Source organism: Drosophila innubila (assembly GCF_004354385.1).
Source record: "Drosophila innubila isolate TH190305 chromosome 3R unlocalized genomic scaffold, UK_Dinn_1.0 2_E_3R, whole genome shotgun sequence".
Taxonomy (NCBI): domain Eukaryota; kingdom Metazoa; phylum Arthropoda; class Insecta; order Diptera; family Drosophilidae; genus Drosophila; species Drosophila innubila.
The window spans coordinates 17629349-17651031 of NW_022995380.1; the positions used below are offsets into that span (position 1 = coordinate 17629349).

The window sequence follows — 21683 nt, forward strand, 5'->3', positions numbered from 1 at the left end:
TTCTTGAAGTGTTTCTCACATGTTTAAATTATAAATTCATAATCCAATTTCAACAATTCTTTTTATACTTTTTTGACATTTTTTCCTTATCACCGTTGTGAAATATGTAAAATATTCTCCCTCTACCTTGTTGACTTCTTTCAGCACATTTGAAAATGTAAATATAATGTGAAAAATATGGCCATGAATTGTGACCCTCTAATTGGAGTGTGGAAATTATTAAAATATTTAAATTTATATTTATGATACGCTACTTGAGCCACTAAAATACTTAACTGAGAAAAATAAATTTTGTTTAAATTTAAAAGATTTAAATACATATATATGTTATTTTTCAACATTCTTTCTTCTGGTTTCTAAGCCACACATGCCCCATAATATTACTGAACTTTACTTACATTTAAAGTTTTAACAAGTTTTCTACCACTTTCAGTCTTGAATTTCAATTTCAGTTTGCACCTGCAAATGGCAGAATTGAAAATATGTGTACACTAGACAACACACAACCAGGTCAAAGACATTAGGACATTAGGTGGCTTTAAGCTTATGTGAGGAGCTCGTTTATAATTCAGACGGTACTGGAAACGCCTTTTCGCAAATCTACAAACAAAATGGCGACTTTGCCTTTTGCGTCCCGATAGTAATCGCTTCCGCTTCCGTGAACCTTAATGCAGCTTTGGTCGAGGACAAGAAAAGTGTCGAACTTTCGAAAAGGACAACCGAATTTGACCTTCGTTTCATGCAGATTTGGCAGCTGTGACAATAAAAGCCGTAGGCAACTCGGGAATTGCTTTTGGTACCGCGCATAAATTTTGGCACTTATGTCTTGGCCAATTGTGAAATAATATGCGTATGATAGATGACCAAAAAGTTGGCCAATTTGCTGCTTAAATCACTGAGTTTCACTTAACAAATTGAAGCTGAAATTTACTGCTGCTAATCACTCACAATGTCTTATTGCTTGATACATTAATCAGCTTATGGCAAATCAATCAAATTCGTTCTCAGAAACAAAAAGCAAAATAAAAAGGAAATCCAATATTAAAGCAGCTTGAGTAAACTAAATTTAGTAACTGCATTTATAGCGGCATTCAAGAAACAACGGATAACTAGGTAAATATTTCAGCAAGTTGAACACAAACCCTATTTGTTGGCTAAGTTGAGGGAAAAGGGCCTTGGCCAAGAGAAATGCAGACAAACTTGGCAACATTCCCATACTTATTTCGGCTAATGGAACTTTCAGACTTACGCTTGACAAAAAGGACAGCTACAGGTGCGCTGTGGCAAGGATAATCTCCGTGCTGTTTGCTCTGCTCCCGTCTTCTGTGTTGCCAGTAAGTTGACTCTGCTATTAACTGGCTGCCCGAAAAGTTTACCAAATCTCTATGTTCTGGGGTTAAATAAGCTTTATAGAAGACAAAAGAAAACACAAATGCTGTAAGCACAGATGTTGCATTGCTGCAATTTAAACAAACAGCAGGAAAACACTTAACTGAACTAAATGGCAAAGTGACAAACATTTATTTGACAGTTGAACGAAGTAAGACACTTACTGCAGATTACTAACCCCAACATCTGAGTCCAAAGTACTTTTAGGTACCTTACAACCCTGTAAGCATAAACTGAACAAATACAAGGGTAGACTGTAGGGATAATGCTTAACACACTTACACTTTTTTTCTTTTTTGTTATGAATTAAAATTGATTAAATTATTATTTAATTGTTTATTTTATATTCTTTTTTTCTTACATTTGTATTTAATTTCTTATTACTTGTATTTTTTTTGTCGACTGTTTTTAGTCAGCGTTAAATAAATAAATAATTAAAGTAACCTAAGGTACGCCTCTTAAACGCTTACAGTACAGGGTAGTTGTTAGTATTTATTACTCTTCTACAATATTTTTACTTATAATTTTACCCTTACAGAAAGTATTATACCTTAATTTTTCGGTTTGTGGCGTTGCAGTTTGTGGAGTTTTGTAAGTAATATCAAAATTCCAGAGTAATAAATATTTTTTCTGAAGTGTAACCTTAGACTTTAACAACACACTCCACTTATCAGTAACGAGGTTGTGTCATTAACTTTAATTTAACCTTCAATAAAACACTTAACCCCCCTCAAAGTGCAAATGTTAACAATGCCGCTGGCAAAACAATAATTAAAGCTGAATCATCGTTAAACTAAACAGAAATTCTATTACAGACAGTTCAAGTATCTCTCAGTGTTAAGAAGGGGTGTGAAATCCCAAACTCCCTGCAGTGCTCGCCAATTGAAGTATCCTCGAAGCTGAGTGGTCCTTCAGCCATTGTGTAGATATTTCGATAAGGGAATTTTAATTGAGATCCATCGAATAGGAGGGGAGTTTGGTTCGGGGCTCCGTTGTTTGAATCTGTCTGGCTTTTGCCCTTTGACAAGCATCCATCATTTTGATTTGCGTTTATCTCATTGATGGTTTTATTTTAGCTATTCGTTTTTTTGGCGCTTTAATTAATTATCATTGGTTTGGGTTGCCTAAAACCCACTGAGGTTAACAAATTTCAACGCTTGACTGATTTTGACCTAACATTGTTTAGACTTTAACAATATTAGACAATTAACCCTTTGAACTGAAACGGAAACTGAAAACGAGCGCCCAAAAGCACGCAATTTTGGTCTGGCATATGTGACAGGCATGTCAAGCAGCTGACACGCCCACATGCCCCTTACCAATTAGAAGAATAGTCGCTGTCAGTTCTGGACGAAGCTCAAGCACGTGCACTTGATGACCAAAGTTGGCGTGGTTCAAACTTTTGGCTAACATATAAATCTTAAGCTGTCCAGAATGCCATCAGCAACAGGCGCCGACGAGAAGCATCAACCACAAAGCAGAATAACTACATAGGCTTCATAGACTTTGGAATACTCTTACATTCTACATTAATGAAAAATCGTTTATTCAAAATATATTTGTTTAATTATTTATTTCGAATTTTTTTAATGAGAAAAATTGAAACCATTACCCAAGTGAGAGTGTCTACATTTTGGTTTCATAATTTGTGCTAATTTTATTTTATTTATTATAAAAAACTTTTAAACTTTTAAATTTAAGCATTTCGTAAAATAAGGAAATCATGTGTGTCCAATCAAATGAGTTTGTTAAAAGTCTCTCCCAGAGGATTGCAACATTTTGGAAGACCACAAGCTACAATTAGATTTTGTTCAACGATAAATGTAACTTGAACTTTCCACAAAAATTTAAAGATGTCAGAAACAGACACAAAAATAATCACAAATAAAGTTACGAACTAATATAGTTAAAAGTTAAAGAATTAAAAAAAAAATGATTTTGTTCATCTTCAAGCACTGCAGTTGCTTACGTATTTTCAAAAGAGAATTAATTATTTACCAAATTCTTTTCTCGCTACTATGTAGCGGGTTATACGAATAATTAGAGATAATCCTTAAAGCTTCCACAACTATGTGCTGTTTTCCCACACACGTAACCATGCGCTTGTCATAAAGCATCCTGGAAATGGTTTTGTGAGCTAAATTTTATGGTAAACGCTTTAGTGAAGGGAGGCAACGGGCCATGAAATTAAAATTGTTAATTAAATACTTAAGACATATATATTGTGCAAGTAAGTTTCCACGTGACAGAAAAAAAGGAAAGAAAAGAGACTTACTAAATCATCGGGGACACATCAAACCAACAGTTAAAAAGCAATTGAAATGTTGTCCAAATTAGAACGTCAAATCTCCAAAGACCAGGACCCGATATCAAAATATAATTGACATTGAATGACCTTTGCCAATAGAATTGCTATGAATCAATAATTAAATAGAAAAATGAAGAGAAACAAAAAAATAATGCGAATTGAGCCACGTCAAAATAGTAGCAAATGACTAGCAACAATAAAGAAACGAAAATTAAGGCGCTCGAACACAATGAAGCGGGTGCATATCCAAAGGACTACAAGGACTCATTGCAGACTCAGCAGAACAACAATATCAACAGCAACAACAACTGAGCATAGACAAAAACGGCAGGCGGAGAAAACGAGCACAAAAAGTGCGAAACAATTGCGTGCTAAACGCCAAAAACGTCAAAGTAAAAAAAATGACTAGAATAAAAATAAAAAAAAAACAGAAACAAAAACAGGCAGGCAACACGTAACAGTAAATGAAAAGATAAATGACATTGCTAGGCAGGCAGGCAGCACAAGGAATAGAACTATAGATGGATGGCACTACGACTGTCTATGTTTACAGAACTGTCCATTAGTTGTCTAAGCTTCAGATGTTTTAAATTAATTAAGGTCACAGCTAAACACGCTGCGTGTACGAAACTATTTCATTCACATTTGTTAATATTCAACTGGTATGGGAAATATAGAAGGTTGACACCGTTAACATAATTGATTTCAATTTATGTGTTCTAAAAAATATGCTATAAAACTAAGTTTAAACTAAACTTTAACAGTAAAGTAAGTGCAACAGTTTATTTTAGGTTTTTAGAAGTGTTTTTATTTTTTTTTTCATAATTTTATATATTTTCTCTAGTTTGTATTACAAATTGAAAATGTGCACAATGGCATTGCTGTATTTTTATATGGCAGATATAAGTTTGTATTCGAATATGCAGGTTCGAATATCCCTACACCAAGAATTTCAAAGCAAACTCAAAAGACCAAACGGTTAATATTTGAAATTCGAGTTTTGTTTTCAATACAAGTAATTATTGCTATAGCGTCTAAAATATACAAAAAAGGAACAATTTATGGCGCTCGAGTTGTTCAGGAGCGGCTCATAAGTGATTGTTTTTTTTTTTTTATTATAATAAATGTAAATCGATTTTTTTTATATACTTGCACTTAATACTACGACATGAGCTAAAAAATTTAAAATAAAAACTTCATTGAGAGTTGTAGATTATGTTGTTTGTTGTTTCATTCTTTTTTTTATTATTTTTTACTACGGGGAGTACGCACTTGTTGGCAATATTTAGTAGGAGGCAGCCCAGCTGTTATGGGGCTGGCAGTTTTGAAAAAATTCAATCGTTGTAGAGGATTTTGAGTCTACGTCATATTAGCTACTTTTAGTGATTTTCTGTTCTTGACGTGGAATCCAAAGCTAGTCGTTGTTTTGGGGACCCCATTGATGCATTCGTTGTTGAAGTTGTTGTAATTGTAGTGGTTGATCTTGTATAGTTTCGTTTTCGTTCGTTTACAAAATTGAGCGGTGAGCTGTTAAGAGTTTGAATAACAATAAATTAATAACAGTTACAACTATAGGTGTCTTAGAAACAAATAATAAAATTATATGTATGCGTGCAATATTTATGAATTTTCTACAATGTTAATTACAAGTTTGATATATTTTAAATTTTATTAAATGGTTTTTCGTGTTATACTAGATGCTTGACGGGATTCCAAATTTTTCTACTTCTATAAATACTACTGTATACAGTCAGGATAGGAACTACATGTCAGCTATGTAGTTTGCATGAACCAAATTTTAGACATGCTGCGGTTGGATCCATATAATTAATTCTTACCAATTTGTTTTGTATTGCGTTTCGTTACATGTAATTTATGTGAATTAAAGTACAGAAAAATTACAGTAGTGCTATATGATATAGCGTCGCATGTTATTAGAGCTAACGATTTGGATTTATGTTTTTTTTTTTTTTATTAATTTTTTTTTGAATTTGTCTTTGATTTAGAAATAATCCTCTGCCTCAGCTGCGTATGGCAAATAAATGTAAATAAAATAAAAATAATATTGTTAAAGTATTCATATTCATGTATGTAGTTCGATTATATTAAAGATGGCCCTTGGGATAGAATTAACTACTGAGAATTGATATATATTCTATATATGATAGTCTATATTACGCATTTCTCTCATGCTTCCAAGAAGTTTTGAGTTTTCGAGCAGAATGTGCACTTGAAATAATTTTGGATATTTGGGAATTCTTTAAATATAGTGAAAGTCTTGCCAGAAAATACTTAGCATGAAATATATACAGGATACTATACAACGTATGTACAATAATAGGAATAAATTAAGCTGGTTTCAAGTTACATACGGTGGATTACTTACGTGTCAAGGGTCTGGCTGGATGCTTAGACCACAGATAACGATTCTTCACCGGAGACAAGTACGAATCACGGGCCACGGGGCTCGAGGCACGGGGCACCGAGCTGGCACGGAAGGGCATCAAATCATCGACATCCCACCAGAAGGGATCGCGCACGATCGATGAGATGGGCAAGTTGGGGCTGGGGCTCAACATATCCCTGAAGCGGTTGCGTGGATGGAAGATTGGAAGTCCTATTGTGGTTCGACATAGCATTTGGCATGTGTTTATTGTCAAGTAGCGAAATCATCATCAATGATATTGTTGTTGTTGTTGATGATAATTGACGATGTGTGGTGTGCGTTTGTAGGGTATACAATTAAAGTTGTTGAATTTTGTTGTGTTTTGTTGTATTGCAATGTATACAAGAAGAGCAGAAAGAAAAATATTGTTTGCTTTGCTTTTAAACTAAAATACAAAAGAATTAAACAAAAAAAAAAAATACAAGAAAAGACAATGCTTTAACATCAACATTTTTTGATATTTTCCATGCGTATGCGGGGTTTTCGTAGTGGAAATATTACCAAAAATCTGAAGAAGGATACAACATGAAGATAGGATAGATAGAGAAAATGGAAGAGAAAAGGAAAAGGAACGACGAGTAGGGAACCAATTTAATGCCAGGCGCTACGGGAAGCAATTCAAAAAGCAGTATGGATGTGGAGAGATGTGAAGCAGCAGAAGAATTGGATACTAGATTATAGAGTTAAAGCACGGCGCTCATATGCTGTTGGCAACACACTCAATACAAAGAACGTAATAAATATTTCTTGAGTAGCAGCCAACAAAAAAAAATTGTATTGACAAATTCTAGCGACACAGTGAAGGAGAGACTGAAGTCGATACGAATGCATTACGAAAAATATAGGGATTATTTTTCAACACGTTCGTCATCATCATCGAAGTCTTCATTATCAATAATGTGTCAATTTGGGCAACTGAAGCCATAATAACAACAACAAGAAATTTTCGTCTCTTCTTGTATAAAGAAAAACGATTAAAGAGAATTTAGATTTTTACCCTCAGCATCGTAGGCGACTTCAGTGGGGCGAGGTCCCCAGCGACCGGCTTTAACAGGAGTGGGACTTGGCGAGCCGGCGCGCTCAAAAATGCTTGGCCTAGAAGCAGCAGTACCGGCTGCCTCAGCCTCAGCGATAGCGGGCAACTTACTTTCAAAGAGTTCATCCAATGGTTCCAACGAGCTGGCGCGGAAGCTTGGTCGCGTGAATGGAGCCAGGCTAGTGGCGCGATCAAACACTGATGGTCCACGACGTGGCACGCTGCTATCGCGATTCCAGTAGACTGGTGCTGGCACATAGGGCTCGCTGCCGGCGCGAGTGGTGCGGGCGGGACGGAACGGCGAGGCCGAGCGTCGGTCTACAACAATGAAACAAAACACAAATACAAAGCTGTAGCATAGCTCTTTAACTATGATCATGATAATATTACGTATTCGCCAAGTTAACCGGTAAAAGTATTGATAGAGAGCTTGCATCTGTTTTAAGTTATACCATATGTTGATATTGATATATACTCTTTGTTATTAGAATCTGACTTTTAGTTATAAAGGATATGTTATTGCTAATTAATTTTGTAACCTGTATTGAAGCATTTTTTTTTACTTTTGAAATTTAACTTAAAGGGACCAATTTATTAAGAAATAAAAAAAAAAAAAAAAAAAAAAATTTTTTTTTATGAAGAAATAAAAAATATAAACATTAATAAATAGATGCATAAATTACAGTTGTTCCTTCACCTCCTATACGTTGTCCTATTTAAATAGAACATTATTTTTCTAAAATATCTAAGTGTAACTAAACATCTATTTAATCAAATAGAGGACTAGTTATTTCAAAAAGCATTTCAATTTATCTATCTAAATTTTGTTATCAAGTTTTCAATCCAAATATCCATTTTTTACTATTGGTAAAACGAAATCTCTCTGATTTTACAAAAAAAATTATAGAAACGTATGTAAATACTATATTTATTAAAATTACTTGGATTACATTGAACACAAGATTACTAATACGCAGAAATACCAGTGGTTGCATTTCCATTTCAACTGAATCAACATAATATTACCAAGAAAATGAAATGTTCTCTCAAGTGTATTTTCCGACTACAACAAAAACGAAAGCGAAATCAATCCTATTACTGACGAGCTACTGACTAATTTCACAGCACTTTTCTGTGGATTTCTTTGATAATTTTAATCAGGAAAATTGTTGTTACTTATGTCTGCTGCATTTTGCAGTATTGCAAATTACGTCAAAGAGAGTATTATATGTATAATATTTTCAATTGCTCACACCCTTGATGCCTGATAAACCCGAAAATATGTTGCTATTTTGTTAAAAGAGTATTTGACTTTAACTTTAAATAGTTTCTCTCTTTTTTTGCAGATTGAGGACATATTCATAAGATGTACTCGTTTGCTTAGCACAATGTAAGTATACTTACCGAACCAGTCCCCAAAAAACACAACAACCCAACGATGTGCAAAGTTGTATGTTACAGTATTCAATTCTTAAACAACACACTAAACAAAACACATAGTACAAAATTACAAGACTGTGGGCACGAAACAAGATATGAAAACAATTCAGACAACAATTCTATGGATTTTGATAGAGTTTTGTTGAATACTGCCGTAAAACTTTTCAACATAACAAAAAAAAAATGTGGATAGTAAAAATGTGAAACACATTGAACATAATATTCGTTAAATATTTCATTTGATTTATAGGTTTAGTTTTGTTTTGATTATTGGCAGTTTATTTACAGGCACCGCACAGTGTATGTACTTAGTATCTATGTTTATTTTAGTAGTTGTGAGCTGTGGAGGTCGACGAAGAGATGACAAAGTAATACACACAAAAGGACATAAGGACGTGGAACAGCACAAAATGTATTAATTCAAATGATATTAAATTTTGATTATAGTCATAAAGTCATAGTATATGGAAAACACATTTGTTTGTATTTAATTATTTTTATTAATTTATTTTGCATTAATCTTAAAAAAATTCACAGAGTTGTGACAAGCCAGTTTCAGTACAGTCAGAGGCGGGAGATAGTGCTATATCATACAGACTGTTGCGATCAAAAAACTCTTTTAGCAGCGTTCAGAATTTCTATGGTACAGCTGTTAGAAGAGATGGTTAAGGGCGGGTTTCGATGGAGTTTTGATGATCTGAATGAATTCGAATGAAACGGGAAGTTAAAATGTTTATTATTATATAGTTTAATTTTTAATCGATGTTTAAATGATATTTTCTGAGTAGTGTCTAAATTAAAATTAGATTTTATAAATGTTTTGTTTTGTTTTTATTATTTTCGTTGTTGTTGTTTTACCTCTCATAATGTTGTTGTATAAATAAGTTTAAAATTAAATAAAGCATCGTATCATACAATGAAACATTTAACGAAATTTTTTGTTGTTGTTTTACTATATTGGGGCTGGATTCTTTTTACAGACAAAGTAATTTAAAATTATTTAATCGTTAACAATTTCTGCATAATTTTACAATTTACTAAAGCTAAGCCAAAACAGAAGTTCTAACCAGTTTTAACCAGCTTTTTTCGAATGTAACGCTCAGCGCTTCAAACTTTAATAGCTGCAAAATATAGTATGATACAGTGTTAAAGATATAGTTCGATCAAGCATTTATAAGTAGAAATCGTTTGATGAAACTTGAGCTGAGCAAATTTCTGATACTTAAAAAATATGCTCGTCAAGTTTCGTGTTTGGTGTTCAATTTGTTTTCGATTTAATATTTTTTTTTGTGATTTTTGTTTTGTCTGTAACTTTTTTGACTGAATTTGAAAAAATTCTGTTGAGTTGTTGTTCTTCGAATCGATTTGATGTTGTTTGCTATTTTTTCGTGCTTACATTTTGTAATATTTTGGTATTTTTACAAAGTAATTTTTCATCAATTTCGTATATCATAGGATAGCAATTTTCGTTGATTTTAGTTTAAATGTTGTTGCTGTTGTTGTTGTATTATTTACTTTCTTATTGTTGTTGTTCTTGTGTAATTTGGACGTTTGGCTTAGTAAATGTCTTTGATATCCTTACCCTTGTTGAGTTGTGCCAACAGCTTATCCTCTGGCTCGTATTCCAAAGGCACCAGAGAGTTTGGTGTGAGTGGCTTGTCTCTCAAGTAGAGACCATAGCGAGATGGGTATCTAAAAAAATTAATTGTAGAAACTATTGTAGTCAGATGTTTAAGCTATTGTCTTCCATATGGCTACACACCTGCGCTCAATTTCTTGCATGCGCTTCAAATGATCATTCCAGGCCTTCTCTGCGTCGTAGTTAGCTGGAACTGTGAACCAAAATAATTAAAATATTAAATTAAAATCGAATTAAAATAGAAAATATTAAAAAATAACTCATCATGTCATTTATGCTTACATTTTAGGCAAAAAACAAATATTAATTAGACGCTTTTTGACTAGGGCTCACATAGCGTATGCGTAACATTCCATTAAAAGCAGTTGGATATACGTACGATATTTATCCAAAAAAAGCAGTTTATAAATTTATTAAGCAGCAGAAAAGAAAAAGAATTAAAATATAGTAATATTTGAAAAAGACATAAATTTAATTCATAACAAAGCCTTGAATATGAAATATCAAATGAAATGAAAATTGTTAAAACTCGTTATGATACCAAATACCTTATAGATGTCATGAATATTTGCGAAATGCATATTTGTACACACGATAATCCCACAGCACAGCAATGAAATATTGAAACGGTTAGATATGTGTTTTATTGAATTTTTTGTTAACAAAACTACAAAAGAAAATGTGCTATAAATCATTTTGATAATCATATACTACACAACTAAAAACATATGCTATGGCTTAAATTTTTTCTCTTAGGAGAATATTTTCTAAAATCATATATAAATATATATAACTAAATTGAGAGAAAAACTTTGTAGTGCGCTGCGTTGAGAGATATTTTCATTTATATTCTCTCATTTTTACAACATTTATATTTTTGACGACAAACATTTATGTATATTCTGAAACATTAATGAAAAAAAAAGAGAGAAAAATAATTGGTTAGTTCCAAAACAAAAAGTACATTTGACTGTGGGGGAATCGCCAGTTAAGGGGTGTGTAGGGTTGAAACTAAATGGAGCATTGTCATAGGGTCACGCAGGAAATGAGCCTCAGCAACCACATAAAAGTAATTATAAACTTTAAGAATACTGTATCTAAAATTGTGTGCCTCAGTTATTTGATACGAAACACTCACGAAGCAGATTGAACATTTTCTGCCATAACTTATATACCTGCAACATTCATATATACATAGATATATATATATATATATATATATATATACACATATAATGTTTATGTATGTATGAGCTTATGAACATGTGTATATTTTGTCTAAACTTTTGTGAGCCTTTGCCAAAAACAATTCATACAGCGCACAAATATTCAAAATCATTGACGTAATACTATTTTGGCTGTGAGATAGCATTTTCCTATTTTATTTTTAAAATATTTATATAATTATGAAATTATAGAGAAAAATGTAGCGTAATTTGGCAGCCAAGGTGTACTGCAAAGCATTTAAAGTGCATGATTGGCAAATGCAATGATTGATAGACAGACTGATTGACTGACTGAATGATTGACCAACTGATGAGCCATAAAATCAAATAAGAAAAAAAAACTAACAAAGAATTGTGCGGGTTACTGTTTGCTGTAGGATAAGTAAATAGCGATAGTTCAAGTACTTGGTACTTATTACTTACTAGTTCTGCTGTAATGATGATCGTAGATGGCACGTGGCGAGTAACCGTAGGTATCACGGCTCACTGGCAAGTATCTGTAACCAGATGACTGCACACGCTCGTTGGCGGTGGCGGGCTCATCGTAGATGCTCCTGTATGTGGGCGAATCCAGGTACGAGCTGTATGGGCGAGAGGCTCTTGGTGCCTCATGAGCACGGATATCCTCGGAGCCTGTATAATGCATAAATTAAAAACAAATTGTTATACACTCATTCCAAATGACGTGTTCATATTGTTATACAAATGAGAATAATACTATACAAAAAAGTAATAAAAAAAAGAGATAGAAAATTAAACCAATACTTGCTTACTTCATTAGGTTTTGCACTACAAATTTTAGCCATTTGGCTCATTGCCAAAAAGTTGATTTCATTTTCGTATTTTGTATTTTGTATTTCGAATTTCGAATTTTGTATATGATCGCCTAGTTATTTTGCCTTGGCGCAGCAGCCACATTTTTTCGCTTTGTTTGGCTCATGAGCACATAGTTAAAATATTTTCAATATACATATCTCTCTATATCTATATATTTTTAAAGAAAGCTTTTCACATCTCACATCTGTGTGTGTGTGTGTGTGTGTGATTAGCTTTTTGGGTGATTACGCCTAAAATGACACCTGCCAAAAAATAGACCAAAATTCTATATGCTGCTGTGCTATTTATGTAGCTACCAAGTCTATACATTCGATTTGATAGCACTTTCTAAATATAATATAACAGCTACACGTATTTGTATTTTAATCAAAACTTATTAGTAAAGTATTTTTAAATATATTGTATTTATTTGATGCTTACCCTTCAGGGATCTGATGTAGGATTGCCAGAATTTGGCCTTCTTGCTGGGGCTCTCATTGCGCCCAATCATTTCCAAATGATTCTTGAACATTTTGATCGATTTGTTTTGTGTCTTTCAAGCACAAGAAATATTCGTTAAACTCGTTCGCTGCAATACCACAAAAAAAGAATTGCCAGTTTTATTAACTATTTCTCTATTTCGTTCTCTATTTTAGATTTCTTGTTTTGCTTTGCACTTTGCACCATTTTCAAATGTTTTCTGTCAACGCAAAAGTGTTCGACTCTCAAGTTTTATCTCACGTTTTGGCTCCGATTGCGAGTATTACTCGATTATTCAAATGTCAGCACACGCACGAGATTCAGACAACACACAACCCTAAAGATGTCTCCTTCTTTTTTTTTTCTTGCTATAGATGTGAATGTGTCCAAATCTTGGCTGACTCGGCGCTTTTGTTCAGTTCGAAAATAAACAGACTGTGTGCCACTTTAGAGCAGAGCAAAGTTTAAAAAAATTGTATAAAATAGTTTTATATTCAAAATACTTATATATAAAGATTTATACATAAATATGTTTATGTATATGTATACTAGAAGATCAATCACTAAAAATAAATTCATTTCTTGAATAATATCGTCAGTATACGCATGTATAAAAAATCTATATGATCCGCCACACAAATATTTTTATACTCTCTATATACATTTCTGTATACGAAACTGGCAAAATTGTATACATATAATATCTACCTACTATATATGTGAGTGTGTGTGATTGTAGTGCTTGTGTTAGTCTGTGACGACGATCGGCGCTAGCTGCAGCTAAATTTGCGTTATTTTTAAATGTCCTTGAGTTGAATTTTTCCTGGCGGGCGTCAGACTAAAAAAGCGACGCCAAAATTCTCAATTTAACTTAGAATTTATGTTCATTTTTCAGTCAAGTTTTGAAAACATTTTGACAACTGTTTCAGTAGAAAATAAATATGAATTATTTTATATTTAAACTGTATCTTGAATTATTTAATTTAATTTTGATTTTTTCAAGTTTAATATCAAATTCAACACTTCACAACAGCTTTGCTGATTTCCATCAATTGTATTCAACAATAATATTCACTTGGTGTCAAATGTCTGAGGCTCTTATATAATCATCCATTTTCATTCATTCGTTTGTCATAATTCCATTGAAAAATTGAAATGATTGAAAAGCGGCTTTGACACATTTCAAATAAATATGTTATTATTCACTTTTTGGTTGTTCTATAGTTTCACAGATTTATTGTTTAATTGTTGAATTGTCCCATATAAAGTCAATTGAAGTCTTTTATTATTTATAAATTATTGTTGTTCATATTCTATTTGTTGCTTGGCTTACAATTTGCTTTACTCCTAAAAAATAGCGATCTATCCTCAACGAAGAATTTTTTCAAACTGCAAACCATTCGAAATTTGCCTCACCAATTTTACTCGTTTCAGCATTTGCCATTTGTTTCACAGCCAACAAAAGCACGATATTCCTTTACGGCGTAGGTAGTCATTTCTGTATCTGTATCTGTATCTCTGTGCCTGTATCTGTATCTATCTGTATATGTGTGTGTGGCAAAAAAGCTTAGCAAGTTCGGCTACAGCTTTCGGCAGATCTGTGGGCAGTCGAGGGCGGCATCCGACATCGCCCACTCATTGTTGTGGATTTAAATGAAAGCGATGACGGCGATGATCATAAAAAGAAAGCCCGAAATTAACCCATACACATAACAGTATATTCATATCCAAAATTCGATGGCATTATTCTTTGTATATTTTGGTTTCACGATCTTTATTTTTGTTCCACAAACTTTGTTTGTACATACGTATCTGTCCCATTCATATTTGTCGGTAATGTTTGGTCTATTTTACCATTCTGGCTAATAACTCATTTGAAAACATACATTATCTGAAGAAAATACGTCAATTGTGATATTGAATTGAGCATTGAACTCTTAATGTCTTGTTTTCAGGTATTAAGTTTAATAAATTCATATACTTTATACGGCAATCGTGTTAAATTGCTTATTAAGCATCTTTTTTCATCGATAATATTGTCTTTGCTTCAACATTTTGCTACAACAAATATATTTGTTTAATATTTCCATTATTGTAGACGAAGTTAACCATAAAAGAAATTCCATGAAAGAATAAATAAAAGATTTCTGTTATGAACACAACCTTCTTTTTTTAACCTTTATATTAATCGATAATTTTTTGGAATCATATGGATTTCATGAGAATTTCCTGTTATTTTGTATTCTATTCCATGTCATTTCTGGTATTTACAAGAATACAAGAAAATATATATTCTTGATCGTTTGGTATTTTTACAAGGGAACAATTTGTTTATTTGACATTGTTCTCCTGTTGTAATGTGTTCCTGATAATTGAAAATCACATTATAATGCCAAACCAATGGCTACATGTGGGCCATTGATAAATAAACAATCCGGCCTGTACGTAAACTTGAAGTGAGAATTTTTATTTATACAAAACAAATTCCGGAAAATGTGAAAGCAATTTTTTGCATAACATAAACCCAGTCTAGTTAGAAAATTGAATGTGGGCGTATGGAGAATCGGAATAAAAGCTTATTTCAGTAGATTGCTTCTCCATTGGCTCTGGGTTGAAGGCCAACATATACGAGAATACTTTTATATATAACGCTGATATCTGAGCCCCGCACAGACAATTTGACCTTTTAGCTTAAATCGCGGCAGTCGTTTAACACACTTTGGAAGTTTATTTACAGAGTATATTTCCGCTTCTTTCAATATTTTAGGATTTAGGAAACAAAAAGCCATTTGCGTCATTTTAACCATTCAAGGCTGTTTTCAATTGCATCGCAAGCGCGTTTGACTTTGTTTGTTTACCTTACATAAGACTAAGCACCTATTTAGCTATTTTGCCCTTAAACAAACTATAATCAATTTGTTTAAACGTAATTCTCTGATATTGAACTTGACTTTATGTAGGAATACAGTGCAACTAAATAGGAAAATAGAAAATCACAAAAGAACAATCGAGAAATACCTGGCAAAGATCTCTTTTGGCAAATCGAATTGAGAAATGCACCTACGAAGAGATTTGAATTAAATATCACTTAAAACTTTTACTTTCTGGCACACATTCACAATGTCTGAATTAAGCAATTTGGTTCTTTTATTGCAATACCAAAAAAGAAACAAAAAAGCAACTAAGGAAATCACTTTGATCTTAATTCAATTGCAAAGTGCAAAGGGCTTTAAATAATGATAATATTAAAAGTTTACTTTGTTAAAATGCCATTCGTGTATCCATTCATATCGAATATCTTTTTTGAAGCCACAATTTGTATGTATTCAGCTGGTTTCAATGAGAGAACTTCTACTTTCAAAGCCAAACATAAGGCATTTGTATGCCTCAAATCCCTTATGGTTTAACTTAAACGTGGTAGAAATGACTCTCAAGCTATTAGATAAATTTCTGATATAAGCTTTCAGTTGAATTTAATATAAATATACACATTTAAAGACATCTTAATAATGTTCAAGCAACCAATTCCAAGCAAAATCATATATCATTGTAAGCAGACCAAATAGAAATACTTAAGTACCATAAATAATGCACAAAATGTATGAGGCGCTTGTGCGAAAGTTTTTGGGGCCATTTATGAAATGAGGTCAATTATTAAACTAATTATTTAGCGCTTTCTGCAACGCACACATTTAAATAATTTCGGTGTCACCGAGCGAATAATTTACCATAAACTATCAAATAAATGCCACACTGGCAGCTACCCAAACAGTTCAACGTAAATAAATAATGCAGGATTTAATTAATTACATATACAAATAGTAATATGTATTTGATCAAAGTCACAGGCAATAAACAGCACAATTCAATATAATAGAATTGCCTTATATATATAGTATGTACATTCTATTGCAATTTTGCTATATAAATATTACAAAAATGTACACATTATAATAATATACTTATACAAATATACAAATGTATTTTATTTGAGTGTCAAGTGAAATGAAACGAGACGAGAATGAGAACAAAAATAAAAAGCACACAATGTCAACGCTGCGTATGAGCAATTTTCAACATTTCGATAACTGAACGAAGTATTGAACAATTTTGAATGTGAACTGGGAATTACCCCTTAAAAGTTAATCATAAACAATGGCAGATACACCCAATAGATGAAGACTTCATATACCCCTTTTGCTAACAGTTCTGGTACAGGGTGTTTAAAATTTGAGTCATACTGCCTGCCTATGGCCATTATGTTAAGCCAAACAAAATAAGAGCAAACGAAAAAACACAGAGTTAAATGATTTTCATTGGTTCCGAAACTGAAAAGCTCTCGTCGCTCTACAAGTACGAGTATAGCCTATAGATACATACTTACTTATATATAGTTGGGCAGCGTTCATCTAAGTATATTTAACCTTAACATATCGCAGCCACCTTCAAAGCGCAAAAATGTTCAAAATAAAATTTCTCAAAAATATAAAAATAAATATATGTACTCAGCTCTCAGATGTGTGTTGCATGTGCAAGAGTGTGTGTGTGGTTATCTTTCTATCTCTAGCTATAGTCGTATGTACATATCTATTGCCCAGCTAGGGTATTGAAAATGGTATATAATATCTCTCAGGCTCTATGGGCTGCTCCACAATGTTAGCCACGCAAATGAACTTGAAAATTAATTGTTTGCCTTCCAATTACACACATGTTTGGGTATATAGACTCTGTACATAGGTACACACCGAAGAAATACATATTTTCCCAATGCCAGTAGGTGTTGGCTTCAATAATTTATTTGCCTTTCGTTTGTTTATAAATTCATAAAAATGTACGCCAGCCGCCAATGTTTTTGCTTTAATTTTTTATATGACGTAAGTATTCATCAAGTCTAAAAAATTGAATCAAATCAAGTCAAGTGACATATATGTTAAGCGAGCCTGCCACATTTATGCACCTTGAACTGAAATCTTGTGGAAAGCCTGTCCAAATCATTTAGTTTTTTTCACATCATCACTCACTGTCAAAAAGGACGACAAATTTGCTCATCATTCGAGCTAGCTGCACAACGGTCAAGGACATTAAGGTCAACTGTGCAACCGCCAAAACTAATATCCCTAACCTATGTTGCCCCCTGATATGCATATTGCAGTTGTTGCCTTGAAAATGTTAAACTCATCATTTGCGGTGATTGATGATAACAAACTGCGAAAATCTGGGTACACGTTTTCTTATTCGTTTTTACTCTACTAAATCGGCTTTATCGACTATAGAATATGATTTACAAAACTATGAAATTCTTGTAGGGCAAGGATAAATACTAAAAATTAAATTAAATCCGGTCGATCAAAAAAAAACTCAGTATCTATTACAAAATATTACACAGAATTCCTCTTTTGTCTGATACGTGACTCTTAATTTACTAAAATTGTATGAATATAGATACAGTTCTGGGAAAAATCTGGAGAACAAATTGTGAAAAGAAAACGGAAATGGTTAGGCTCAGTGTGTGAGGAATTCAATGGATCTCATAGGTTGCAGTTTACAAGCCCCAATTTCTGTCAGTTTAATATCAGTACAAATTCTGACATTTCACTGGGAAATGTACAATTTCTGTCGGTTGTTTTAGAGTTGTTGCACCAATATTTTTGTTAACAGCTCGGTTAGCATCAGATATAAATGGACATATTTGAAATAATTAGAATACTCTCACAAATCGTAATATTGCGTTTCCTTCCACCTAACAATAGGCAGTTGACGTCACCGAGCAACAGACTCACATCCTGTTTATTATTTTGCCAAAATGTATACAAAATAGACAAACCTAAACCAAACATATACATTTGCATATTTTTAAATAAAAACATGTATCATTCCATTCATGAATAAAAGCCACAACGTAATTGCATGTCAAAATCAAGGCATGAGAAAATGTAATAAAAATATATTATTATTAAAGCCGAACGAGTTGACAGAATTTTGGACATTGTTATGATCTGTTCGGCACAAGTGTTTCGAGGGCGTTTACTGATTTCGATTCAAAATGCCAAATCTTTTCGAAATTGAGAGCTGTTTTTTCCAATTCTAATATTGTTGTTAATATTCATGTACAATCTTCAATGTTGTGTTGACAATTTTTTTAAAAATTTGGCTTTTGTGAGATTATTTTGTACATTTCATTGTTCAGACATAATTTGGTTTTATAAATACATTAGATAGATTTTTCCTTTATTTTGTATCTATATTTCATGAAGATTTATCTGCTTTAACGTTAGCCTTGCTGTTTTTTATAAATTATTCCAAAAACACGAACAGGAAAACGGAAAAACAAAAAATTAAAATAAAAAGAGAAAAGCTTTTCTCATTTTCCCCGTTTTGTCAGACTGACGTCAAGGGATTCTGTTTTGGTTTATATAAAATGTTATGGGCAATTAAATTTAAACTGGATAAAAATGAAATACAAAAGCATAAAAACTGAAGAAAATTATCAAATAAAACAATCTCTGCTGAAAGTCAATATCCAGTGCGCAATATTGTTAACTTCAAAGAGTATTCAATTTATGTATTACTTTCGTCTTAATAAATACACTTCCTATCGTATTTCATAAAAATGCAATGAAGTGAAAAGCGGGCGAGCGAAATGCAAATAAAGTACTTGATTTTCCATAAATGTATTATTTTGTTTTCCTCAATTTCACATTCGGTTTGAAATTTTTTTATGATTTGCCCCGACAATAAATTTGTGAATGGGCGAATCTTTGGCATGAGTGCGGATAACCATCAAGAATACAATGAAATATGTTTATGACAAAACAAATGGCAATAAAGCGCAAATAGAACAATGCAAAGTGAGAATAATGGATTTTATTTAACCTTATACCCCGTAAATGTATAGAACACAGGCTTAGTATTTCATTGGATAAGGCAAGCATATAATGTAAATTGTAAAATGAAATGTTTAGCTAGCATTTCCTATATAACCTACCTAATTTATTAGTTAAATTACAAACATAACTTATTAGCAAAAAACTATTTAAAACTAGTTAAATTATAAACAAAACTTATTATAAAAAAAAATATTTCCATTATTACTTCTGTATTGGGTAAAGGGTATCTTCCAGTTGAAATCACTTGTTATAATCATTCTCTTGCTGTTTTTTCGTCCTTTATCGTATTTACTGGTGAGATTTGTGCTTTTTGATGTATGTTAAGCTTGAGCAGCTTAAGAACTGTTCAATGCGAAAGGCAACAATCTAAGGACACGTTTGAAGTCCTTGCAGTCAATCTATTTACTATACAATATATTTCCTATCACTTTATAAGCTAATTAGTTAGGCAGCTGCTCTTTAGTATCCAATTGTTTGTCGTATTCAGTTTATATTATTTGTGAATTTACCTTTTGCCTGACACATTCAATTTACTGTAGTCTCATCTGTTATGCCAGGACGCACTTTGTGGCGCCGCAATTTGTGGGTTGACATCCTACTTGTAATTTACAGCACATTGTAAGAAAGTGCAGCCTTGAGGTGCAAGACGGAGTCTTATCTCATCTATCCGTCGACTATTCATATGACTTTGAATGCGCTCAAGTGCATAACTCAATTTACAGCTTGTAATGGCCTACATATGACTACCAATTGACACGAACATATGTGACTGAAGTCGGTAATAACATATGCTGCAAGTGTCTCTGATGTCGCCGCTGTTTATTATGCAAGTTGCTCTTGTGGATCCTCAAGGCAATCGAGCTTTGAATGTATGCCAATTACTGTGCCAGCTGCAGCGACAGGTGCCCTTTGAAAGCAATTGAATCAGCGTTGATTCAAGCCAAGACATAGCCCAGATTTCCAACAAAACTATAGCAATGGTAAATGCAAGCCATGGTATAAATAACAATTGTCCTGCGCATTTATACTTAATTGTTGGCTATGTACAAATAAATTGACTTTGTCGTTTTTACAGCCATTTTGGAAGACAATAAAAGCTGCAATGCATGTACAAACTTTCCTCTGATTGCACTTCGAATTAGCTTAAATTGTAAGCTGATAAAAACCATATCCCACATCGAGAGAATATGAATACACTATGTATCACGGTGGTATTTATAAAAAATCTAGCAGAGAATAAATTAAATTTTAAATTTTTCTCTTTATATTAGCACATCTTTAAGCTTTTAAATATAATATTTGTATATTCTGATTCAAACTAAAGTTCTGACACGAAATATATATATTTTTTTAAAACAATAAATAAAAAATTCATATTTAAGAAATATTTAAAGAACATTTTTTTAATTTACTGTCATATTAGAGTCATATTCTAGAAAAATAACCATAATCTCGTGACGTTAGATCAAGCATCCACTGTGCGTATGCGCTGTTTAATTGCATACTCTTCACAGGGCTTGTATGACTTGTTGAGTTTTCCAGTAAAATTAAGCCGCAAGACGGGACAACTAATTGCATTTTATGCATACCAGCAATGTTATTTAATACACTTTTAATAGACAAGTCAATTCAGCTTTTTTCAGTTTCCTTAATTGGCAAAACACTCAAAGATGAGCAGACACTCTGAGAGGCTTTCCAGACTGCAACGTAAAAGCAAATAAAATGCAATTAGCATCTTGCTGAGCTGTAAAATGTTTTTTATCCACAAACAGATGTCTGCCAGGCAGAATAATTTCAGTTAAGATGGCCTATTTACTAGCACTTTAGCTTGATACCCGGTACAGTAAATACTAAGGTATGAGGATAATGCATGTAATGAGCAAAAGAAAGCAACTTCAATTCTAAGTAAAAATCTATTCTGTCAAGATTCTCATCTGGCATTCGAAATAAAGAGCCCGTAATATTGGACAAATAATCACAACGAATTTGTATCACTTGGCCCCACAACTGTTGATT

At 32.7% G+C, this 21683-nt stretch overlaps 1 protein-coding gene across 7 annotated transcripts; it reads right to left on the minus strand.

Moving 5' to 3' along the window:
* Positions 1-4805: 4805 nt before the first annotated feature.
* On the minus strand, positions 4806-14236 carry LOC117792571. Of its 7 annotated transcripts, none has more exons than XR_004618182.1 (9): positions 14114-14236; positions 12742-12889; positions 11908-12117; positions 10382-10430; positions 10202-10311; positions 7141-7497; positions 6084-6314; positions 5536-5722; positions 4816-5224 (listed from the first exon to the last, which is right to left on the minus strand). XR_004618182.1 is itself a non-coding variant. In XM_034632765.1 (8 exons), the coding sequence occupies exons 2-8, from the start codon at positions 12830-12832 to the stop codon at positions 5205-5207; spliced, it is 1089 nt and encodes a 362-aa protein (XP_034488656.1). In that variant the 5' UTR covers positions 12833-12889; positions 14114-14236; the 3' UTR covers positions 4806-5204. The 7 variants fall into 7 exon arrangements, 4 of the variants coding, with proteins under 4 accessions (XP_034488656.1, XP_034488657.1, XP_034488658.1 ...); XR_004618181.1 differs by having other exon boundaries at positions 10382-10451; XR_004618183.1 differs by having other exon boundaries at positions 7291-7497; positions 10382-10451; positions 14114-14235.
* Between the last annotated feature and the right edge of the window lie 7447 nt (positions 14237-21683).